General features: G+C 54.1%; 1 protein-coding gene across 1 annotated transcript in view; it reads right to left on the bottom strand.

Annotated features, from left to right (window-relative positions):
• The window catches only part of LOC105494458 (RUNX family transcription factor 3), a 66,382-nt gene that overhangs the window by 19,131 nt on the left and 21,910 nt on the right, over positions 1–25,341 (bottom strand). Inside the window, exons 2-4 of the mRNA XM_024796778.2 lie at positions 11,995–12,257; positions 9,953–10,109; positions 1,540–1,644 (exon numbers count right to left, since the gene is read on the bottom strand). Coding sequence (XP_024652546.1) covers positions 1,540–1,644; positions 9,953–10,109; positions 11,995–12,257 — 525 coding nt within the window. The remainder of the gene's footprint in view (positions 1–1,539; positions 1,645–9,952; positions 10,110–11,994; positions 12,258–25,341) is intronic.

The following is a 25,341-nucleotide window of genomic DNA, read 5'->3' as shown; positions in this document are numbered from 1 at the left end:
TAAGAGATTTCTATAGAGTTAGCCATTGTTTCCTCGCAATAGCATCATGAGGTAGCTGCTTGTGTGAATCTCATTTTTCAGTTCAGGAAACTGAGGCATGGAGATGACTAGCCCAAGGTCCCACAGCCAGGAAGGCTGACTCACAACCTGCTCTCTGCACTATGGTGGTCTACGGCTCACGAGGGCTTCCCAGCCATCACTGCCTTGAGACTCTGGGAGTCACCGATCCAGTTCTCAGATGACAAAACTGAGGCCACAAAGAAGACATGACTTGCCTAGGGTCATGAAGCCCAAGGCCAAGAGCATGGGCTGGTCCATGTCCGATCTCAGCAGGAAGGAACCGGCAGGAGTGTGGTCAGAGCAAGTGCTGGCTGGGAGCTGACCGTGCAGGCCTAAGGATGTGTGCAGGGGCTCAGGGCTGGCAGAGGTGACCCTGAGAGCCCTGGAGAGAGACTCTTCCAGGTCTGCTGGGCTCAGCTCCAAGCCTTTCCCAAGTGGCCAGATGCTGGGATGGGCCCAGGAATTGGATGATGGGGTGCCAGGCCCAGCTGACTCCCAAGAAGGGAGGGGCCAGCCCAGGGCGAGGCCTCCTGCCCCAGGCCTGCTCAGCCTAGAATCTTGTGTCTGGGAAGACTGAAGCCTGGCGCGCTTCCCTGCACCTTGCACAGCATTAGGTCCTATTCAGGTACCCAACTCCCTCAGGCCTGGATTCTCTCCTCACTAGAACTTGGGTGACCCCTCTGGCTCTGCTGTCCCAAAGATCCCATTCAATAGTGACTTCTAAACTGCAAAGGGTCACATTTCTGAGAAAGAGAGGGGCAGGCCAACCCTCAGTGCACCAAGCTGAAAAATGCCTCGGGGAGGTGGATGGAGGAGCTCAGGAAGCTGGCTGGCTCTGTTTCATTCATTCACTCATTCGTTCTGCGGACACAGAGCCTCGGCCTACCCTCCCACTTCCCCAGCCTTAATCTGACCTTCAGCAAGCAGAGAGAATTAAACACAAACTTGCTTTGATGGACCAGAATTCCCTGCTCGTAGGGTCCGGGTGCCAGGGCTCTGGGTGACCTGAGCGAGTCACACGCTAAGATTCAAAGACCCAGTTTCCAAGGAAGAGACCTGGCCTCACATCCAGGCCAGCCCCTGACTTTTGATTACTCCTGCCCTCCACCCATCTCTCAGCCACCGGCAGAGAAGCTGGGGGCACAGTAAAGCAAGTCTGGCCCAAGCTCCATCCAGAAACACACAAGCACCCCACAAATGCCACATCTGAAAGCTTTCTCCATCCTTTTCCTTTCCTGGACTCCCTCAGCAGTCTCCACGGACAGTCATCTCCACTCCCGGCCTCCTCGCTGGCCTCCCACAGACTCATGCTAAGCCCAGATGGTTTAGGGGTTTGCCAGCAGGCACGCAGTGTGTGGGGGCACAGAGCCAAGGACTGCAAACCCCCAGGAGGGCTCCATCTGTCTGACCTAGCTGCCGTCCTTCCCGCACTGGACCCTCCTCCCCCATGCAGGGGCTCAGGGGCTCGGTGGCACTTACGTCTGGGCTCCCGGGGTCCGTCCACGGTCACCTTGATGGCTCGGTGGTAGGTGGCCACTTGGGTGGGGTTGGTGAACACAGTGATGGTCAGGGTGAAACTCTTCCCTGGGGAGAGTGGGGGATAGAGGCAGGCAGTTGGCACCTGGAGCTTCCACAATACCCTGCTTTCCCACCTGTACCTACTCCTGGAAGGCCCTAACTTTCAAGAAGGGGCACTCTGTCCTCTTTCAACCTGGGCAAAAGATAGGGCTCTGGGTGAAGCTCAAGCTGCTGGGCTTGGCATTCAAGGCCTGGGGGGTCTGATGCCAACTTTGTCACCTCCCTGCCCCATGCCGCGGCCACCCTGGCTTATGTTCCCCGCTTCTTGGCCTTTCTGCTGTCTCTTCTATTCAGAAACCCACAGGATTTTACGGCGGGGAGCAGGATGGGTATATTCTATTTTCTGAAAGTAATTGGTGATCTTTGTAGAAAAATTCAAGAACATAGAAAATACAAACAAAGAAGAAAAGATCCTCCCACGGTTCCACTAGCTGGAGATTGACACCGTTACCATTCGGCGTTTTCCCTTCCAGCTCTTTTTGTATGGGTTTGTATATTTACACAGTTGCAGTGCTACTAAAATACAGATTTTCATGCTTTTTTTTTTTATTTAACATCACATCAGAAGTACTTTCCCACGTCATTAAAACTCCATAAACTTCATTTTTAATGGCTGCGAAATATTTCAACTCAAGGAAGCCTCATCTTTTATTTATCTACCTCCTTACTCTCGGGTATTTACATCGTTGCTAATTTCTTATTGATGTGTGCAGCTGGAGCTGAAAAAGGACTGATTTGGGAGCTGCAGACATTTCTTCTGTAGACACAACTGTTATTTCCAGAATGTTGTTCTATTTTTAGATAGACATTTGGCTCCAAAGTCTCCATTCAAAATTCCTGAGAGGGGAAAAAACTTTTAAAATACTGTTTTTTTTTTTTTTTTTTACCATTTAAAATAAAATGAAAGTGACCTTTTGTTTATAAAAATCTTTGTCTGCATCTCTGCTTATTTCCTTAGAATAGATTCCAAGAAGCGGTGAGTGATTTCACGGCAGCAGAGGGTTGGGACATATTACGGGCCCTGATCCCTCTTGGAGGGAGATGACTCTCTGGAGAGATTTAGTCGTCACCCTCGCGTGTGAGGCTGCGTCACACCCCAGGGACGTGTCTATCAAGATGGAAGATCTTTTACACTCTCTTGATTTTGTTTGGCTTTTTTTCTACTACTAGTGAGACTGAAACTTTTTATATGATTATTATCCATCATAATCCAACACATATTATTGCTTCATGTTCTTTTAGTTTCCTGTGAAGGTTTTAGTGCCTTTTAAAAATCGCTATATATTAAGCTTGTTAATACTTTCCATGCTATATTTGTGGCCATCAGTTTCCCGGGGGCACCGGCCTGCACAGTTTGCCTTCGCACGCCGGGCAGTTTTTCATTTTCACTTCTATTTCTTGTTCTTCTGTCATTTTATGTTTAGACAGGTTTCTCTGTGTAGAAAGCAGTTTATGAAGATTTACTTTCAACAGTCTTCTCTCTACTTTCTACAGTGAATTCTCTGACGTGTCTGGGAGCTTACGGGTCTGGGTAAAAGTCCTCCTCTCACCCTATTCTCTATTATGATCCACAGCCTCATGCTCTGTGAGATTGGTGGCAGGGAGCGGGGGAGATTTGCAGATCCCCCAAGCCAGATTTATCCCCCATCCCTGCCTCTGGATCCCAAGTACAGGTCTGGGAACTCCCTGTGGGTAGGGGCCAATGGTCTCACACTCTCACCTGTACCCCAGGGTTGGCACTGGATGGTCACCGAGGGAGGCTGCCCAAGCGCATCCCTCTGGTGTCCCCCTGACAAGCCTCCAAGGTAAGCAGGTAGGTTTCAACATCCCCATGTTGCAGGTGGGAGATGAAGCTCAGGGTGGAGACCAGTATCTCACAGTTCTCTTTGCATGGCCGGGTACTTGTTGGTCAACTGATCAAGTGAAAAGCCTAGACCCAGAGGCAGGAGAATCCAGAACAAAATTAAACCAGCCAGGTTGCCAGGAGCCATGCCACAGGACTCAAGGCCCTCTGAGACACCAGGGGGAATTTAAAGCTCAAGACCCACTGAGGTGTGACTCTAACTGGGAAACGAGGGGTTCTCTGGAAGCCTTTTCCTAAGGCAGCCGGCTGAGGCAGGGATGGAAATTCTGACTGCACTTGCCCCCGGAGCCCCAGGTCAGAACAGACCTGGTCTCCCACTCTCAGGTCACAGGGCCGCTTTGCATGATTTCTGGAAGCAGAAAGTGTAGATGGTCTAGGGAAGTGCCAGGCAGATGCCTCGGGCTCCCTGCCCGACCACCCGCTACTGCCTTTCCTCACTCTGAGGTCATTTCTCTCCTGGACCCCTTCCTCCTGTAACCAGCCCAGCACTCTCCTGGGGTCCCTGAGCCTCTGACCCTGCCAGCATTGTCCAGCACCTTCTTGGTTATGATGGGGAGTTTAGGCAGACAGCCCAGAGCCCTGGGGGCCAGACTCTGTCCCAGAGGACTAATGGGCCCCAGTGCCCTGTCACAGGGCCTTGGGCCCACAGCAGCATTTGAAAGTTTACTAAAATGCTCCTTCAGGTCACCCACCTTCTCAGTCAGGCCTTCCCTGGTCACTTTATCTACTTTATCTGAAGTAGGCATTTTTAATTTTAATTTTTTTTTTGAGACAAGGTCTTGCTATGTCACCCAGGTTGGAGTGCAGTGGCACGATCATAGCTCACTGCAGCCTGGACCTCCCTGGCTCATGATCCTCCTGTCTCAGCCTCCTGAGTAGCTGGGACAACAGGTGAGCGCCACCACGCATGGCTAATTTTTTTTTCCTTCCCTCCCTCCCTCCCTCCCTCCCTCCTTTCCTTCCTTCCTTCCTTCCCTCCCTCCCTCCCCCGCCCCCTTCTTTCTTTTTCTTTTTTCTGTTTTTTTTTCAAGCTTTTACTATGTGCCCAGGCTGGTCTTGAACTCCTGGGCTCAAGTGATCCTCCTGCCTTGGCCTCCCAAAGCTTTGGGATTACAGGTGTAAGCCACTACGCCTAGAAGGCGTTTTTAACTTGGCTCCATAGAATTGAACGAGCCTGAAAACTGGGATAGGAAAAAATTACAACTGTATTGTCCCTAACCTCTAACTGAAATTTAGCATCACTCTCAAGCATGAGCGTAGGCAACAAACCACAGAGGTATTATCAGCCGTACCTGTGACCTTGTCACCAACAGACGTCACAGATACTTACATATCACATTACAGTTGCTGCAGATTTCTCTAAATATTTTTTATGCTCGTCACAACTTCAAAATTATGGTCGTCATTAGACCCAATGCTAGATCTTATTTAATACACTGAACAAAACAGTACATTTACCACAATTTTTAAAGTATTTTGCTATGTTTTAATAGAATTGGTTTCCATTGTAATACTGTGCATTTGATTTTACACCTTAAAAAAATCATTATTCTGAGAAAGGTGTATGGGCTTCACCAGATATCAGAAGGGCCCGTAGGAAAACAAAAACAAAAACAAAGGGCTAAGCAGCTCAACCTGAAGTACCACAGGCCCTCCTACTCCCTTTCTCTATTCCCTCCACCTGCTGGAATTTTTTCACAATGTGTATGCTTTTAATAATCCATCTACTCATTTTGTCTCCTTCTACTAGATTATAAGCTCCCCAAGGGCCCCAGTTTCTGTCTTGTTCATGCGGTGTCTCCAGCCCCTAGGACAGCATCTAGCACATAGTAGGTGCTCAACAACATTTGTTAAATAAATTAAAGGCGGAGATAATGGCTCCCATTTTGCAGATGAGGACACTGAGGCTCAGAGAGGAGCAGTGAGTTGAGCAGGTCACACAGTATCCAGGCAGGACTCAGAAAAGTCAGAATGTGCCGGAGCCTGCCCCTCCACACAGGTACTAAGAGAAGTGAGAAGCCCCCACTCCCACCAGGTAGCAAACCACATGCCACCCCTGAGGTCACCAGCACACCTCAGCCACTTCCACCAGCTTCTGAACCTGTCACCACCTCTGCCCAAGTACAAAGGAGAGGAGGGTGGGGCCTAAGAGGAGGAGTGAGAGGGAGGGGCAGGCGTCGGGACCTCAGGAGACAGGGAGCCTAGGGAGCAGGGTTGGGAGAAAGCTGTCGCCCTGAGTGCCCCTCAGCTCCCCTGGCCCTGCCCAGCTCTCTCTCTGCCCGGCAGCGGCAAACCCATCCATCCCTCTCTCTCAGCGTCTAGATATAACTCCGTGCAGGAGCCCTGGGCAAACCTGCAATCTGTCAGGAGCCCAGGAAGTGTAAATCCAGGCTCTCTGAAGGCTGGCCCTGGTTGCAAGGGAGAAGTCTCGGTCTCGGAAATGGGTTTCCTTTAGGGCTCCAGAAACTCCTCCAGCACCCACCATGAACAAACCAGGGTGGCAGCGTGGCCTCAGGCAAGTCCTTGAGCCTCTCTGCCTGGGTTCCTATGTGTAGAAGGTCCCCGGCCCACCCACAGGAGCTGCATGGGCGGGGGAGGGGACGGGTCTGTCTCAGGGGACCTTGGGGTTTTCTCAACCTCAGCCAAGAAGCCATCCATCTCTCCCCCAACCAGTGGTTTCCCTCAGCCTGCACCAGCACACCGCACCCCGAATCTCCGTGGACGTACGGTTGCTTTTTAACTAGTTGATCACAGCTCAGGAGACCATGTGCTTTTCATTTTCACCTAGGCCAGTGGCCGCCTGCTAGAGGGGCATTTTTGGGATTTGCAGTGGCGTGTGGTCACCACAGTGCTGGGTGGCACTGCCAGCGTTAGGGGTGGGGTGTGTGTATGTGGTGGGGTACGCCAGCACCCAGCACTGCCCAGGGTGGTGAAGATTCATTCTTCCTAGGAGGGAAAAACTTGCTTATAAAAGTCCTCTGGCTGGGAGTGGTGGCTCATGCCTGTAATCCCAACACTTTGAGAGGCTGAGGCGGGAGGATCGCTTGAGTCCAGGAGTTCAAGACCAGCCTGAGCAACACAGTGAAGAACACCCCCATCTCTACGAAAAATAATTTTAAAAAATCAGCTGAGCGTGGTGGCGCATGCCCATAGTCCTAGCTATTCAGGTGGGAGGACTGCTTGAGACCAGCAGGTTGAGGCTGCAGTGATCGCACCACTGCACCCCAGCCTGGGTGACAGAGCGAGACCTTGTCCCAAAAAAAAGTAAAAGAAAAAAATTCTCTGAGTCATGAACCTAATTCAGTTTTACATAAAATAAGGGTTTTTTTTTTTTTTGGTACTTTTAATATCTACTGAATTTTCCAGAAGGAAAGACAGTTCTTTTTCCTTTTTCTTTTTAAATTTTGTTCCGCGCTTTGCCAAGAGTTGTTGACAATTTCAGAAAGTCATGGTGTTGGCCAGGCCAGGTTCAGATTGAGTTCTGCCACCCTGCCTGTTCCCTCTGCTGTGGGCTTCTGTGTAGAGGGCATTCGTCCACCTCATGCAGCCCTCTGGCCTCAACATTTACATATTCAAATCAGGGTTTTATTATAAACTACTTTTCCTTTTCTTCTCCATCATAGCTATGGAATAACGTAGTTTGCAACTGCATGTAAATAGGGAGGTTACATTATTTACACATTTCAATGTAGAATAGTAAGGTTTGATACAAAATATATATTGTATAAGATAGACTCCTTGCGTCTGGCAGGGCAGGGACCTCGGCCCTAATCACTGCAGGAGACAGCAATGACCTGGTTTTCTTCCCTTCCTTTTCTTGGTTCACACCTTCAGCCCTATCGTAAGAGCTCTGTGGTGTTACTGGGTGCATGTCTTTCATGGAAAGCCATCTTCCTGGAATTCAGACAGAATGTAGAACTTGTTTCTGAGGAAACAGGCAGAGGTTTCCACCAGACTTCTCAGTTCTGGCAGAAGTCAGAGAGCCAGGCAAGGGTTCTGGGTCCCAACCCCAGACCTTAAATCCAAAGTGTCCCATCTCCTAAAGTGGCCCAGATTGTCACTGTCAACCGCTGACTGTTCTCTCAGGTGGGAATTTCCCAGTTGGCAGGATGGGCACTGCAGATGTGTGTCTGCATGCCAGCGGACCCGGCACCCTCCTTCCTCCCTGCCAACCGCCTCCACCTCTCCCACTCAGCAGCTCACACCTTCTGGGTTTCCCCCACCCCCGCCCAAACCACACAGTAATCAGAGAATCAGTGGCTGTCACCACTCAAAGGGACCTCAAAGTCCTCCTCCAGTCCCAAGCATTTGAAGTAACAAAATCTCTAACATGTATCCAGCTCTCAGTATGCGCCAGCTGATACACTTGTATCAATTTCTCTAACCTTCCCAAAATCTCATGAGGTAGGTATGATTATCATCCCCATCTCAAAGCTGAGGAAACTGAGGCACAGACTGGTTAAGTCATTTGCCCAACGTCATCCAGCAAGTCATTAGCAGAGCTAGGACTCAAATACAGGGTGCCCGATACTAGAATGCAGGCTCTCAAAGACCTCGAGCCTCTGAAGGCTGAACGCCTCAGCCACAGTTCCTCAGACATCGGAACTCCTCCTCAGATCACTTCCTGCCTCCCAGGACCACTGAGACTGGTTATGGACCACTGAGAGGAGATGGATGAGAGAATGGTTTATAAACTCAGCCTCTTGCATCTCCCAGAGCCACAATCCCTCCCTCAGCCATTCCTGCTACAAGGGTAAGCTCCCAACCAATGCTTTGGAAACCCGTTTCCCTCCCTGCAGGCCTGGGGAGCGGGGCTCAAAGTCTGTGGGTATGAAAACCACTAAAAAAAATCATTCTCAGTGTGCAGAATGGCCAGACAAGGTCTCGGTAACTCAGAAAATCGTCGTCTCTTCTCTTTATCTCACCTCCCAGGAGAGGGAGTGGGAAGGAAGAATCAAGTTCCTGATGCCTTGTTGGGCTCCCCGATCGACAGCACCTTCTGCCTGCCTCGCAACAGGCAGCAGCTATGGTGCCCCTGACACGCACCTGGGCTAGCAGACCTGGCCACTGCCCCGCAGTCAACAGAGCCGTCAGCCTTGTCTGCCACCGACCAGGGACCAGTGACTCTCCTCTCAGGGCTGGGATTAAGTTGCAAAGGGTTTGAGAGATTGTGGATGACAAAAGGGACTTGGAGACTAATTAGGAGCAGCAATGAAAGCTTAATTCATAAAAGGAAACATTTTCCATCCATCAACCTGCAACCAGTTAAGGGCAGCGTTTGAAAGAAATCTGTGCGTGGGGAAGGGAGCCAACAGGAACAGGAAATGTTTGAAAGAATGTAAACTATTTCAGTTTCATAAAAAGTAACAAGTAAACAGTTATTACATGCAAATAATGTCCTGGTTTTAATTAATGCTGAAAAGTCAAAATATGGTTGACATTTGTATGTATACATTGAATGGCTGGAAAGGAAAAAAATGGTGCCCAGCTGCCTATTTCAGAGCGGGACTAGCGGCTCAGAAGGAACTAGAACCTTGAGAAGGTCCTGTTTATTGGTGATGAAAAGCACAGTTCTGCTTCAGCCTGCGTGGAGTTGGGGAGCAGAGGGAACCCGGCTTACTTCTTAACAAAGCTGGAGGCAGGCCTGATGCTTGGGAAGGGCGACTCCCATGTCTCCTGGTCTTAAAGGGCCAGTGGACCCTCAGGCCTGCATTCCACAGGGGCAGGGTTTCTAGGACTTTCCCACCCAGGAGTTAAGTGATGATGGGTTTCAGGTCCCAGAAGCCTCCCGTTCAACAGCCCCCCACCCCTGTCCCGCCTTCCTTCTACTGCCCAAGGTCGGTCAGACAGGCAGGGTGGCACACCAGCCTTGACTCTGGGGCAGGAGATGGCAGCCTTCGAGCTGTGCTTTCCAACATTCAGCTGCATTAGCTTCCATTCCAGACCACCTAGGGCTCAAAGGGGCTGGGAAGCTGGGTCTGGGAGACCACAGCTGGAGAGACGGAGCCTGAGGTGTGGGGGAGATTCTGCCCCCTATGGAGAGGGTGGCTGGGGTGCTTGGGCCCCACCGACCAGGCACTTGTCCTGCAACCGCCTTGCTGAAAGACCTATAAGCTCCCTTTTTGAGCCTGCTAATCCACCATTTCGTGCCAGCATTTTTTGTGAGACCAGGTGTGCTTCACCAGGAAAGAGGGGGTGGCATGAACGGTTTCAGGAGTTGGTAAACCCTAGAAACTGGGAGAAAACTGTGTCTTTTTCAGGCGAGAGACTATAACTTTCCTCACCCCCTCAAAGCGATCTGTAACGTCCTACAGGATTACAAATTGCTGTTTTTACACAGCTGCGTCTAGGGACCTGTTTTTCGGGATTCTAAGGCCCCTCTTTCAACCTCCTTCCCTGCTGCCTCTGCCATTGCCAATGCTGAACTGGCGAGGCCTCCCTTCCACTTACCTCGCCCACTGCGGCCCACAAAGCGAAGGTCGTTGAACCTGGCCACCTGGTTCTTCATGACGGCCGAGGCGTTGCGCAGCTCAGCGGAGTAGTTCTCGTCATTGCCTGCCATCACGGTCACCACGGTGCCATCTGGCACGTCCCCCAGTGCCACCACCTGAAGACATGGGGCAGGGGGGATGCAGGGGGACAGCTTAGAAAGGAAGAGGGAGCCCAGGGAAAGGAAGGGAGGGGCTGGGCTGGGCAGCTCCCCTAGGTCCCAGGCGCACTGCGTATTTCTCCAATGCAGGGTGGAGAAGAGGCTTAAAAACAATAAAGACTTTCCCTCAAATATCACAAAAACAAGAAGATGGAATCTCAGACTTCCACACCAAAATCCTAGATCAACTGCTTACATAAACCGTGTCCCAAGAAATCATCCTTTCAGTGAAATCTCAGCCAGAGCTGTGAAATCAGCTCAGTCACTATGATGTGGGGTGCAGTTCCCCTGTTGTCTTCGGCTGCAGCGAAAGAGGAATCAACATGCTCCTAGCAACGAAGTCTCCAAGCGAAAAAGAGTATCAACAATAATAACAACAGGGCTGCTACCCCCACTCAATTTATGCAAGAGCTGTTTAGGGCATGAAATTTGGCCCTGAAGTGTGGACGAGGACCAGTTTATTGGCCTTTGCAGAGCCTAAATTCGTTATGCAGAGAAAATGCAGAATGCAAAACTCATTGGTGTTTTGAAAAAGGTCACCCAGAAAACCCCTTTAAAGTGAGAGGGGGTCTTTGGATAACGGAAGGATGCACCTGCTGGGAACTGCAGGATGGGGGTGGCGATGTCCTCCTAAACACCATCTCCCCCAAGTCCCCCACCCCCAGGAGCACGGAGAGGCAAATGCCTTTTGAAAAACAATCAGACTTTAAACACAGCCACAACCATTTAAACGTGGCCGCCGCGTGCAGGGACTGGGGATCCATATGGTAAAAATTTCAAGGAGAAAATGTTTGGGATCTGATTAAAAAGGCCAGATTTCCTGTCAACATCCTGTCTTCTTTTAATTTCAAAGACTCCTTTTAAGCTCCAAGTGACAGTAAAACCTCCGATCTGACGATCTGACGATTAAAGTCACACGGGCCTCCCCCCCCCCCCCGGGGAGATTTCCCCCACTGGTATTTTAAGATGTCACCCGAGAGACCTCAAAGAGCCACTCATCCTTTTTTTCCAATTTGGAGTCGTCTTAATGGGAGCAGGGACGGCCTCAGCTGCCAGCGGTCGCCGCTTCCAGCCACCTCGGGCAGCACCACCCCCAGCCGCCGGCCCTTCCTGCCCTGCCCTTTTCTCACGGCAGCTGTGAGAGGTTTAGGGGAAAACCGAGGCGTTTTCGTTTCATCTCGCTGCCCCCTTAAAAAAATGAAAATGAAACAGTCGCCTACTCCCTGGCATAAAGAAAAAGGTCCTCTAAATGGCTGGGGGCTGCCAGAGTTAGGGGTCCCCCAATCTCAACCTGCCATTCAGGACGCAGAATATCCCCCAGCAAACGTCTGGAGAGCAGTGCCCCGATCCCGGCCTAGCGCCGTCCCGTAAAATTTCGGAAGCCCGAGGGTGTGAGCAGGAAGCGTCTGAGAAGCGGCGCGGGAGGAGGGGTGCTGGCGGCGGAGGGTAGGCCCTTTCACCGTTCGCACCCCACCCGCGGTGTCCTTGCCCCGGTCCCGGGATCCTCTTCTCCGTTACCCGCAGGGCTGTATCTGAGCGATCCGGGTGGGGGGGGGGGCAAAACCCCATCCGCCCATTTCCGCACCAACGTCTCTACGCAGGGCGCCCTAAAACCCAGGTGGAGCGGGGCAACCCCCTTAAAAGTCATCCGTGCAGGGCGCATCCAAAACGGAACGCCGTTGTCCTCAAGCCGAGTGCGCAGCAAGACAGAACCGGGTGCCCAGGTGTCGCCGCGGCGTCTGGGGCACCTCCCCTCCCCACTGCTCCGGAGGCTCTGGCTCCCGCAGCTTGGACGCCCGGAGCCCCAGGGCCGGCGCCCTCCCGCCCCGGGTCCCGCACTCACCTTGAAGGCGACGGGCAGTGTCTTGTTGCAGCGCCAGTGCGAGGGCAGCACCGAGCAGAGGAAGTTGGGGCTGTCGGTGCGCACGAGCTCGCCCGCGTGGTCCGCCAGCACGTCCACCATCGAGCGCACCTCGGGCCGGGCGCGCCCTCCGGGCCCCACGGCTGCCTGCGCGCTGAGCGCGCCGCTGTTCTCGCCCATCTTGCCGCCGCCGCCGCAGGGGAAGGCCGTGGAGGGAGGTGTGAAGCGGCGGCTGGTGCTTGGGTCTACAGGAATACGCATAACAGCGACCGTCAGGGCGCCGGGCGGGCGGCGACGGCGCGGCTTCCCCCGGGGGCGGCCGGCGCGGACGCCTCCTCGGCCGCCGCTGCCGCGAGAAGCGGGAAAGCAGAAGCGGCGGGGCCCGGGCCTCAGGGCGCAGGGGGCGGCGCCCGGCCACTACTCGCCAGGGCCCGCCCGCTGCGAGGCCTCGCTAGCCCGACGGCCGTCCGCAGCCTGCCCGGCTAGTCCCGCATCCCCGGCGCGCGGCACCGCGTGCGGCCGCCCCTCGCGGCTGTTCCGGCTGCCTGGGCCGCGGCGGGGCCCCCGCGGGGCTGTGCCGCCGCCGCCGCCGCCTCCCGCCCCGAAGCTCGCCCGCGGCCGCCCCGACTCCGCGGCCGCAGCCCCAGAACAAATCCTCTAGAATCAAGTGGCGGGGCCGTGGCCGCCCGCGCGGGGTTAGTACCCCCGGGGCCCGCGGGGCGGGGCCGGCCCGAGCGACGCGTCGCACAGCCAATCGGCGGAGCCCCCATCGCGGGCACCTCGGTGGCGTTCGCGGGGAGGAACGGGGCCTGCCGGAGGCCGCCCAACGGGGAGGGGCGGAAGGCGCCACCCCGCGGAGGAGGCCCCCGTGCCACAGCCCAGGGCCCCCGAGAGCTCTGGGAGCCCGGGGCAGATGCTAGAAATTTGCTTAGAACGTCCGGGTCCCACAGAAGGCGCCCTTGTCGCCCTCTCCCGGGTCGCATCTCCCTGACGCTGGGGCGCAAACCCTTCGCTCCTCCTCCCCGCTGGCCGCGGCCGGGCTTCCCCAGCTCTTGCTGCTTCGGGCCTGTGACTTCTGCAACCCCGGGCTGGGGGCCGCGGGAGCCCAGGGCCGGTGACACCGCACTGGGAGCCGCCCCAAAGAGGTTACTCACCTCCCTCCTCCCGCAAATTACTCTGACCCAAGAGCCTCCAACCCACATGGGATTTTTGTGCGCCGTCCACGCCCGGCCGGCGGCCTCTGCCGCTCCCAGCCCTGCGCGGCTTTGGTCCCAGCCTCGGTGGCCCCTGTGCCAAACCGAGGACAGGCGGAAGGGAGTCTCCCAGGGACCCTAAGTGGCCTGGGGCCAACAACCCCTTTCCTCTCTACTCTCCCCTCAAAACAAGTTTCAGGATCTCGCAGGCCTCGCGGCGTCGTTCTTCGTTGTGGCGGCCTGTGGCTCTTTGAAAAACACGACGAGGCCTGCAAAATGCGTTTTCCCGATTTTTTTCCTTTACGCATGTAACTACGGTTACATGCGTGAAACGGTCCTGCATCGTGAAACACTACGCGCGTCGGCGACAAAAGAAAAACTGAGCAGTGGCTGCAAAGCTAAGGGCCCCGGCTTTCAGAGGAGAGAATTTTCTTTCTCCATGCGTGTGGAAAGTGGCCTCCGCGGATCCAATCCCACTTCTTGGGCTCGTGCGCTCTGGCTGCGCTGCAGGGACCGCTGACAGTTTCGCCAAGGCACTGCCTGCCCTCCTGGCTCCGCGTCCCCGCTCCCACTCCCAGCCGCGTGGCCCAACCTCTCCCGGGCTTCACTGCAAACAACCCCTTCCTCTCCCGCCTCTTAAGTCAGTCGAGCAGGCCTAGGGGACGGCTACAGCTGGGAGGGCAACGGGAAAGATCAAGCCCCAATCATTCCGAATTATCGCCCCAGATCCCTCCCTAGACTCTGGGGAACGAACGCGTGCTGAGCCTCCCCGCCGCTCTGGAGACTGGGCTATATTTTCGTTGCCTCCGGCTCTCGACAGGTGCAAAACAGTCAATTCCAAGCCTCGGAAGTAAAGAAGCTTAGGATTCGACGGTGGCCGCAAGATCTCATCACGGATCTGACCCCTGCCCAGCGTGCGCCATTTCGTCGTCGCCAAACGAAATCAAGCCCCTCGTGCGCTCAAGGGGTGAAGGACTCTGGCCTCACCCCGACCGTCGGAAGAGCTGGCCCCTGCCCCGCTCGAGGCCTCATATCACGCCCTCAGGCCATTTCGAAAGCAAGAACGGCAAAGGTCCCTTACTGAACCTTGTAAGAGAGCCTGCGCCTGGCAGTTGTCGATTGCGGACCCAGGCCCGCGCACCCTCGGACGCGCTGGCACGAGCAGCAGAACTAGAGGAAAGCGAGCGATCCAGCCTGGGCGCTCCCATCTCCAGGAACGTCTCCGGGAAGGCCCAGCGCGTCGTGGCCAGGTAGGGCCCGGGCCGGGGGCGGACAACACGTGCTGCCCTGGAGCTGTTGCGGGACCATGACCCGCAGTTTCAGGTGGTGGTAAATTCCATTTGTCGAGTGGTTTGGGTTTGCACCGTGCCCTTTGCTTGTTCCTCCGCCTGATTTCTCCCTCTCCCCTTACGGCGGGTTCACAGACGGGTTCCCAGAGAGTGGGGGACTCTTGTGAGCCCTGGCACCTGGCGCAGGGCCCGGCACGGCTCCGGCCCTCCGTAGAGCGCTGGCTCTCCATGGGCACCAGATCCAAGGTACTGGGGGGCGGGGTGCAGGCCCTTGCGTCCGCAGACCAAGGTCTCCCGGCCGCCTGGCAGGCACGGTGGCGGGAGCTGCCGCTAGTTGGCGCCCGCACCCTGCCAGCCGCGGAGGTGCGGGCCCGGCCAGGCTACAGATGCGCGCCAGCTGCGGCCCCGGGTGCAGGCGCGGTGGCCGCCCCCCAAAGAAGGTGCCCTTTCCTTGCCACCAATGCGGCCAGGTCTCTGACAAACCGATGGCTGTGTGTCAAACCAAGGCCGCCTTCCTCACCTCTGATGAGACGGACGCCTTCCGCCTTCGCGTTTTCAGGCACCGGGGAGAAGACCCACAGAACAGGCTAGCTTGTTCCCAATTTCCACCGATCGCCAACCTGCTTCCTCCCCATCCTGGACCGACAAACTTTGTCGTTTGTTTGATGGGAGGGAGAGCTCCCACTCCCCCACCTGGGGCATGCAGACACCCTCGCCCTTCCCCAGCTGGCATCCCCAGCTGGCATGGAGGTCTTTTCTCCCTCTTCCATCAGATCGATGGACAAACAGCCCAGTTTCTCTCCAGTGGTCCCCACCTAAGAGCATCCTAAGTTGTCCACAGCAGGGTTAGGAAGCGGAAGGTCAGGACACTCCCCTCCCCTACCTTGACTTAGAGCTGGGTAAACCCAGAACCCATCCTAGGAAGGGGATTCGTCTTCCTGCAGCATTTAGGAGTGCACTCTAAGTGCGTTCTTGGCAGTGAGGGTGCCGGCTTCCCAGGGCAGGCATGATTCATGGCGACTCTGTGGCGCCTGGGCAGGGATCCCCAGGTATACCAGACAAGGGGCAGGTGTGCCCTGGGAAGCTGCCTAAGAGGTCCATGGGCTGTGGAAGGAGCCAGGGTCCACAGTCCGTCTGCCTGAGCGTGTCTTCTTCCCTCGCCCGCAGCTCTCTAGGCAGAGTTGCCTAAGCCTCTCTGAGCCTCGTTTCTTTCATCTGTAAAGTGGGGGCACTCATAGTGGCCCCCATAGAATTGTGTGTAAAGTGCTTAGCACAGGCCTGGCACATAGAGGGTGCTCCAGCCATGGGGAGCCATCACTGTCATTATGAAAAAATAAGACCTGTCAATCCTTGCTGGGGGCCTTTGAACCACCCCTCCCCTCTCTGGGCCTCACACTTCCATCTGTGAAATGTCCAGTTCTCACGTTCAAAGCTTGCCAGGACTCCAAGCCAGTCCATGCTGTCCTGACCCCTCGATTCACCCAGGGGCTGCCTGGGGGAGCTAAGGACTGGCCGTGACCTACCTCCACGTGGAGTCGGCTCACAGCAGGGCTTCCAGCAACTGTCACAGGGCGGCCGGAGGTGGGTCTTGATGATTGCCCATCTGACCATTCCTCTCAGAACCTCACTTTGGCCCCCACCCAGCTGCCCCCCCCCCCCGTAGGCAGACGTTTTCCTAAGTAGCAACTGGGCCTCAGCGGACGCTGCTAGGGACCCCATTTCCTTCCCAGGAGGCCTCTGTTTCCCATACCCTGAATCGCATAGGAGCCTAGTCCAGCGAAGAGGACAGAGGACTCTCTTCTAGAACTGAAAATTTCTCCCAGCCTGGCCCTAAATCCCCTGTCCAGAGGGACCCGTGGTGAAACCTATCTCCTGCCCCTAGAACTCAAAGGGGACATTCATGCCCCTCACTGAGCCTCAGTTGCCTCTTCTGTCAATGGAGGTCATTCTAACCTCTCCATTTCACAGGAGGGGATTAAGGATTCCCTCTAGGAGGGGAGGGGCATCGTGTTTCACTGTATCTAAATTGTGATCGATGGTTTGAAGAAACAGAAAGAAAATGCTGCTGAGTAAACTAGGATTCATCTGCTTCCTGATTTCAGATCATGATCTCTGAATATATAAGTGAGAAATGTTAATGAAAAATAGCAATATATCTGGGTTGAGGGGTTGTCTCCTGCAGGTCAGGGGTCCAGCCCTAGAGAGTCCAGCTCTGGGGTCGTCTCTCCTGGCCAGCCTCTCTGGAAGGATTCAGAATGTGTGGGAGGACAAATGTGCTTCTCAAATTACAGAGATCTTTCTTCCTTTTTGGAAAGTGCCAGACTTGGAGGGGAGGGAGAAGGAGCAGGGGAGAGCAGAGTGGTGAGGGTGTTAGGACCCAGTGCTGCCTGTGAGGTCTGAGACTTTTGCCTGGTGTCCACACTCCCCTGAGCCTTGGTCCCGTGGGTAAAATGGGAAGAACAGTAACAGCTGAGGGTGCTGAGGCTTTACCTTGTGCCAGGTGCCACACGTGGGCATTACTCATGGTATTCAATCCCCACGGCGTCGTATGTGGTAGGTGTTATGCCCATGTAAGCAAAGCGGAATGTTGTTTGAGGTCGGCCAGGTTGGAGAGGGCCGGACCCAGGTTAAAAGCCTGCTCTGGCTCAAAATGTGGGGCATGAAGGCATCACCTGGCCAAGCATGTCAGCACTCTCCTCCTAGTGGCTGAGTAATGGGAAGAGCTAGCAGCTAGATACAGAGGAAAGTGCTATTGTGATGGGGAGAGAAAGCTGGGGTGGTAAATCCTGCTAAGCAGCCCTGGACTTGGAAATCAGCAGACTCTTCAAATCTGCAGGGAGTCAGGAAGGACTTGCCAGGGTCATTCGGGAGGGTCCTGTGATAGCTGAGGTGCACCCACCACCTGCTGTCCTTTGGCCTCAGAACCAGTCTGTGAAGAGGCAGGATTGGCAGTAGTCTCCAGTTTACAGATGGGAACACTGAGACCCAGAAAGCGGAGAGGCATGATCAGGATCTGGACTGAGCTCCAGCAAGGCCAGGAGCGAGCACCTCGAGACAAAATGCAGTCAGGCAGGACCTCTGCCTTGCAGGAGGCGGCAGCCCAGTCCCGGGCCTCATACACTAGGGCCCCATGCCACTCTCAGTGTCTCTCTCCCAAGGGAAGTGCTAGTCAGTCGCGTTTCCCTCTGGGCCTCAGTGTTCGCATGTGAACGCTGGGGGTGCACTTACAAGCCCCTCTACGTGCCAGGCAGGTTCCCGCAGGACCCCAGGGTTTCGCTGTGACCCAAGACCCCTCCTCCCCACCCACCTCCTCTCCACCTTCTGTGGGGCGCCAGCTCCCTTGCGTCCACATGACCTCGGATCCTTCCACGCCCACCCCCACCCTGTTCTGCAGGTGGGTGGACAGAGGGTGCTCTGCTTTGGGGATGAGAGAGAGAAAGGGAGGCAAGGGCGGAGAAAAGAGACTTCTGTTGCGGGGGCGTGGAGCAGAAAAACTGGCTCCATCAGTTGCCAGGGAAGGGGTTTCTGGTTTCAGATCACATCACTTGGTGGGACCTTCCTACCCCCCTCCCTGCTACTCACTCTTGTCATCTGTAAATCAGGGAAATATTTCTAGAAGACAGTTATTTGGTCTGTGACTTTGATCATTGGTCTATGACTAATAATTGCCCTAATTTTTTGGACACCTACTGCATGCTGGGAGTTTTCCGCCAATTGTCACTCACCCTCAGGTGCCTCCGCCGGTCAGGGATTTTATTCTCTCCATTTTACAGATGGGGAAACCCAGGCTCCGAAAGTAAAGAGCTTTTCCTCTGTGGGCCTCAGAATCTGAGAAGTTCAATCAAGTTCTCAGGAGCCCTTCCAGCACCCCCAGTCCTCGATTGGGGAGGGGCCATCTGCAGTCTGACAGCTGCTCTCAGGGCAGAGATCTCCATCCAAAGCAGCAGGTGGGTGTAGAGCTACCTGCCAGCAGAGCCATCAAACACAGCACTCTTCTATTGGGAGGCACGGAGTGGTGAGAGGGACCTGGGCAGCTTGGAGCCAAGGGGGCTTCTGGGAAACATGTGCTCTTCCCCCGGCCCCAGGGTGGGGTTCAGCCCTGGCAAGCAGGGAGAGAAAGGGCTCTTCTGAGTGGCTATTGCTTTACACACGTTTTTGCTTCACAGTATTCTTAGAAGGTAGGGACAGTTATCACTCCCACTTTACAGGAAAGAAAACTGAGGCTCAGAGAGCTCAAGTAACTTGCCCAAGTTGGCACCACTGGGAAACCACAGAGGTAGGATTCCAACCAGGCAGCCTGGCCCCAGAGCCCACGTTGCTGCCCACTACACTCTATTCTTGTGGACTAAAACCAGATGCTTGAGGTTACAGTCATGGAATAGAATTAGAATCCTGGCAGAAGAACTGTGGGCAGGATTCAGAATTTTACAATGTCAGACTCGAAAGGGCTCTGAGATATCAAATTCAAATCCCCATTTCTCAAATGGCAGAACTGAGGCCTAGGGAGGAAGAGTCTCACTCAAGGTCACAGCCTATGCCAGGGACAGAGTCTGTACCCCTTCCCTCTCCAGCTACCTCCCGCTGACTCTGCACCTTCCTCTCCTGCAGGCCCTCCTCTCTCCACTGCCCACCCAGCAGCTTCTGGGCCCAGCCAGGCCCATTAGGGATTTTCCACCTCCCCGAAAAGGTCCTAATGACTGTCAGTCCTTGTGAAGACTTAATTAATCTCAGAGGCCGATGGCTCAGAGGAGACTGGGGGCTTTGGCCTTACGCAGATGGAGATTGCGGCTCTATTTCATGTGGTGGTGAAGGAACGCCTCAGACATTCCTGCCAGCAATAAAAGCCACATGGCTTTCCAGCGTCGCCCTTGGAAAAGAAAAAAAGTGCAGCCCTTTGCGGAAAGAAAGCAACTATGTGCTGTACGCATGGCATGAGATACAAATGGGCACACGGAGGTGGGGAACAGTCGGTCTTTTATGCTGCCTCTGATGTCCACTGACAGAGGCAGGGCCAGCGGTCACGGTCCCAGCTGCAGTCCTGGGGAGAGGGAGTGACCCCCAGTGTGGTGGGGGAAGCCTCAGCTCCTCCACCTGAACTGGATTTGAGCCACCGCAGATATCCCAGAGGCAGGGCCAGCTTCCTGGCCTGTGACCCATGCAGTCGCACAGGGCCCTGGTCTCAGAAGGGTCCTGAGCTTGTTTTAATGCCCTGCCACCGCTGCCTTGAACTTCTGAATACTTGCTCAACAGAGGCCCTGCGTTTTCATTTTGTACCGGCCCCCCAAATTATATAGCCAATCCTGACCACAATCCTGACCCGCCCATCGTCAGTTGTCACGTCTCTCCTGGCCCCTGCCAAGTACCCAATCCCGGGGAGTAGGGTTTCTTGAGCGCCTGCTGGCCGCTTTGCTTATATCACCTGAGATGAACTTCAAAACAACTCCGTGAATTGGACAGATGTGGAAAATTGAGGCTCAGAGAGGCTTCCATATGGCAAGGAAGCCTAGATTTGAACTCAGGTCTCCCTGACTCCAAAGTGAGTACTCTTAGCAGCTCTACATTCTGCATGATTTCATCTTCATCATGCCCAGGGGGATGGGGATACACACAGTTAGGCTGCTCTATGCCCAGATAACAGAAGGCATAACTGAGGCCGGAGAAGTAAAGGTTCTCAAGTCAGAGTCAAACCAAGGGCCGGGGCACCAGTGGACCTGGGCCTGGATCCATAGGGCTGGGGATGGAGTCCCAGTTTTATACTTGTTTGTGCCACTTGTAAATTTATTAGCTCTTTCCATGCAGGTCACTGCCTTGAGTCTGGTCTGGAATGTGGTTGGAGCCCTGCCCCTTCCCCCTCCCCAACAGCTCTCCATTCTAAACATCTGGAAGTCCTTCCTTGTGTCTTCTTCCACTCTTTCATGCTGCAGTTTTCCTCTGCCACCCTCACTGGTTGGGAAGCAGTTGGATCTGGCACCTTGATAAACTCAAAAGAGTCCAAATTCTTGATGAAAGTTGGGACTGAACAGAGCCCAAAATTGCCATGTCCTGTAACTGGGTCTGGGCCTGAGGCTCATAGAGCCGGCTGCTAGATCCAGGGGAGCCATTTCATTGTTCCCTGCTGGGTAACCTTGAGCAAGTCCCTTCCCTCTCTGGCCCTGAGACTCCCCTTCAGGGAGATAAATGCATTGGACAGTGCCTGAGCCCCAGGAGGCCTCTCTGTCTTCAACATTCTCGAATTCCATATTAATCTACAACAGGTCTGCTCATTTCCCCAGCTATGAGCTGGGGAAACCGAGGCCCAGGAAGGCTCAGAGACTTGCCCAACATCACAGAAGGTGCTTATTGACAACTGGACTTGACTCTGAGGCTCCTATCAGCTGGCCTGGCTGCCTCTGCACAAACCTTCGGAGGACCTGGCCTCAGCATCAGCTCAGCTTGCCCTTGTCCCGCCCCCTCTAGCCCACTTTGGCCTGTCAGGCGTCCTGAGTGTCCAGGCCTGGAAATCACAGCTAAGGGTCCCTGGCATGCAATAAAGTTCCTCTTCTGTGGTTTGAATGTCTCCCAAAAGTTATACATTAACACTTCATCGCCATCATGGTGGTATTAAGAGGCAGTGGGGGGCCTTTTGGGAAGTGATTAAGTGGTGAAGGCTCTGCCCTCATGAATGGATTAGGCCCTCTTTGCCCTTCTGACTTCAGGACACAATGTTCTGTGTCCTCTGGAGGACACAGCCAGAAGACACTGCCTTGGAAACAGAGAGTCCAGGACCTCACCAGATGCAGAACCTGCCAGAGCCCTGATCTTGGACTTCCCAGTCTCCAGAGCTGTGAGTAATAAGTTTCTATTTCTCTATTTATAAATTACCCAGTCTCAGGTATTTTGTTATAGCGACACAGAATGAACTAAGATAAGACATTCTCTTTAGACAAAAGTGGGCCAGGGGATGGCAGCAACCCTTTTCTCCCCAATTGCATTTAGGCTGTGTTAGCGTTTCCATAATAAAGACCCCTTTTCCAGGGGTTATAATTTGGCTGGAAAATGAGGAGGAAAGGCCAGATTCCAGGACTGGAGAGGCATGTGAAGTAGGAGGCTAGGATGGGAAAGTCTCCACTGGACTGTGGGCACGCAGGGTGCACACACACACATCTATACCTTACATGGGTGCACTCACACACAGCACCCATGCTCATGGGCACAGTCTCACACACTCACTGGCAACTCCCACCCGCATGGACAAGCCCTCATGGAGGACAGCATCGTTACAGTGCAGCCACGGAGAAAACAGTTACGTGCACGTGTGTGCAAAGGTACTCCAAGGAGATGCATCTGTCTGCATCAACATGCACGGACCTATTGGTGTAGCTGCACAGATAGGCCTCATATAGAGTGGTGTGGACACACACACGGGCAGAAACCCACATCACAATTGTGTAAACAACAGACCTTTGTGTGGACAAATCTTTACACACAGAGGCAGGCGTGGAGTCAGGGCTTAGAGCTTTGGATTTGTTCTGCAGATCGGCTCTTGGAGGAGTTGAACCCTGGCTGTGGAAGTTTCTGCTTCTCCTCAATTCAGAGGTACAGACTTTCTGGGTGGTTTGCCCCCCCGGGGCTTCTGAACCATTCCTCAGCATCTGAGCTTAACCCGCTGCCTCATTGTTTGATGGGGACGAGGAGAGCTTGTCCTCCCGGCCCAGAGAAAGGCAGTGGGAGGGGATTAGTGGGAGGGTTGCAGCTAGGGTGCCCCACGGGGGCATGGGTGGAAGGGCAGGGCACTAGCCTAGGGGCCCAGAGACCTCAGTTTGGGTTTAGGTTGAGATGCCCTAGGCCAACACATGGCCTCTCTGAGCTTCATTCTGAGCCCCCTCTGTTAGGGCCATGTGACACCCTCAGGGACCTCAGCATGGGGAAGAGCACTGAAACCGTGTCACATGATGAACTATTAAAGCAACTGGAGACTTTGTCCTGGAGGACAGCAGGCTTGGGGGTAAGAGCTTCTCTGGCAGATCTATGAAGAGCTCCCAGGTGGCAGGGACCACATGGATGCTGGGGGCTCCATACCAGGAATAGAAGTATTGAGAGCTGGCTCGGAATAGAAACACATCCCCTCAGAGGTAGAGAGCTCTCCATTTTGGGAGGTATTCAAGGTAAGACCAGGATATTATGGAGAGAGTTCAAGTGTTGGATGGAACAGACCAGATACTAGTGTCTCAAACGCTCAGCTCATAGCAAACACATATTGAACAAATGAGAGAGCGACTGCAGAGCTCCATTTCTAAGCCAGTCATCCGTGATTCAGAGCATACCAGCTCTGGGTTCCCACCTTGCCATCTGCATGACCTTGGCCCTCTCCAAACCTCAGTTTCCTCATCTGTGAAATGGGGAGAACAAATTATTTCCAAGAGCTCCAGCAAGTCACATCCCCTATTGCTGGCCTTTCAGGTCGTCCCAGAATTTCTGCTCTTATAAATAGAAAATGACATTGAAGGCAAAAAGCAGACAGACAAGCAAGAGAATGGTTAATACAAAAATCACAGCTAGGCGTGGTAACTTGTGTCTGTAATCCCAGCTACTTGGAAGGGTGAGGTGGGAGGATCACTTGAGGACTGGAGTTCGAGAGCAGCCTGGGCAACAAAGTGAGACTCTGTATCTACCAAAAAAAAAAAAAAAAAAAATTCAGGAGAGTGGTCCCCACCCCTTGCCATCCATGATGAGTAGGGAGAGGGATGCAGTCAGGGAGGGGACACTGGTGGGAGCCCTGAGGTCTCATTAGTGCTTTGTTTTTTAAAGCCAGGTGGTAGGTAGACAGATGTCTGCTGTGTTACTCTTCTTTAAACAATACTTATATTTTATACATTCTTCTGTACGTGTATTTTACATGTTTAAAAATATTTTTAAAGGACAGCAAAAGATAAAAAATAGAAAAAGTCCCCCTGCCCAAACCCCTGAAAAAAATGGACAGTATGCTCAAATGTGCATAATGTTGTACAATTATTCATGAAGCAGCAAAGCTGGGCTGTGTTTATTCTCAGCCAAATCACTGTTTCATCCGGAGGGTCCTGTGTACCATCACACTCTCAGCTGAATCTCTACAGGCCTGTGCAGCTGTCCTCATCATGGCAGCTCCCACCTAGGTAAGCACTTCTAGGTAACAGCCCCTGCTGAGCACGCTCCCCGAGCACTCCTCATGGCCGCCAGTCGCCCTCCAGGTATGTGTTAGTGGGCCCACTTTACAGGCAAGGAAGTCCCTTGCACCTACGTAGGAAGCAGCAGAGCTGGGATTCGAACCAGCTCTGTCAACGCCAAAGTTGTGCAGCAACCTCACCCCAGGGGCCAGGCCCCTCGATTATAGTAACTAATGTTATGTACACTGACACACGCTGTTGAATCCCCAGAGCCACTTTTGTATTAGGTACATTTATCATCACCCCCATTATAACAGTAGGAAAACTGAGGCATAGCAAGGTCAGGAACGTGTTCAAGTTCATACTCCAGGTGAGTATCAGAGCTGAGCCTTGAACCTCAGCAGCCTGATCCCAGATTGTGTTTCCTGGCCTGGCTGTGTGTGGGGAGCTCAGACTTCATGGAAACAAAACACAGAATGGTGGCTCCAGGGTCCACAGCTGATCCCAAGGGACCAAAGGCCAGCAGGGTGGTTGGCTGGGGCTGGAGGATGCTGCCTAGGAGATCTGCTCCCAGAGTGATGCCAGCCCCCTGTGATGAGCTGAGTCCCTGCCTCCTTACAGGGTCGTGGCTGCTGGGGAGGTGCTGAGGCTGTGGGTACAGCCAAACAGAGCTAGAGCAGGCTTTGGACTCCCTGCCTGGCAAGTCCAGGTGACAGGCTCAGACACTGGGCACTCTGTCATTTGCTGTTGGCGTAAGTTTCTACTGGCAGGAATGTGACATTTATCACATGAGTGGGCTTCCAGAAGCCCACTGAATGTCCTCAGACCTGGGGTCGGGGTCCCTCTCGCTGCCTCACCTCTGAGCCTTAGTGAAATCCAGGGTGGCTGGATGATCTGAAGGCCCTTTTAGCTTGCGGAGGCCTGGGCTTGCACCTGCCCCCATCCGTGTCCCCCGGGGAAATGGTTCCCAGTCCTGCCCTTAGCAGCTCTGAGCTTAGATGAGGGGAGAGATGAGATGGGAAGGAAAAAGAGAAGTAAGAAACAGAGGAAAAAGAGTTGGCACTAGATTCAAGCAGTCAACACACACTTATCAGGCACCTACTATGTTCCAGGGGCTACTTTAGGTGCTGGGGATACAAGCAATGGACAAGAAAGCCATGGAGCTTCTTGGGGCTTTGATTCCAGCAGGTCAGACAGAAGACAGACAAGGAGGCAAATAAGTAAGCACGCCAATATTTGATAGTGTCTTGGGACACTCAAGGAAACAGATGGGGGTAAAGTCATAGAGGGTGACTGGGTGGATGGGGGGAGAGGGGCTCGGTGCCAGTACTTTAGACAGGGTGGTCAGGGAAGGTCTGTCGGAGCAGGTGACATCCAAGCTGAGACCAGGGGGTTGAGAGGGACCCAGGAAGGGAGAAGGGGGCTGGTAAGAGGGCCCACTGTACAGTGGAACTGTCTTTACCCACCTGCCTTCTTCCCACTCCTCTGCACTTCCAGTATCCCCAGTTCCTAAAACTCTTACTGCCCTTTCTCTCTATTGCTCCCCGCACGACAGCCCTGAGAGCCAGATGGGGTGAGTCTAAGTAGCCTGACATGCAGTTGAGGAAACTGAGGCTAGAGTGGGGGGGGCAGCATCAAGTGGTATCCTAATGCCAGGACCTGACCCCGGCTCCCGCCTCCCAGCCTGGTGCTCCTCGGAGCCTGCCCATTGCCCGGCATGTTATT

Source organism: Macaca nemestrina, chromosome 1 (assembly GCF_043159975.1).
Source record: "Macaca nemestrina isolate mMacNem1 chromosome 1, mMacNem.hap1, whole genome shotgun sequence".
Lineage (NCBI taxonomy): Eukaryota > Metazoa > Chordata > Mammalia > Primates > Cercopithecidae > Macaca > Macaca nemestrina.
This window is presented reverse-complemented; position numbering and strand designations above follow the sequence as displayed.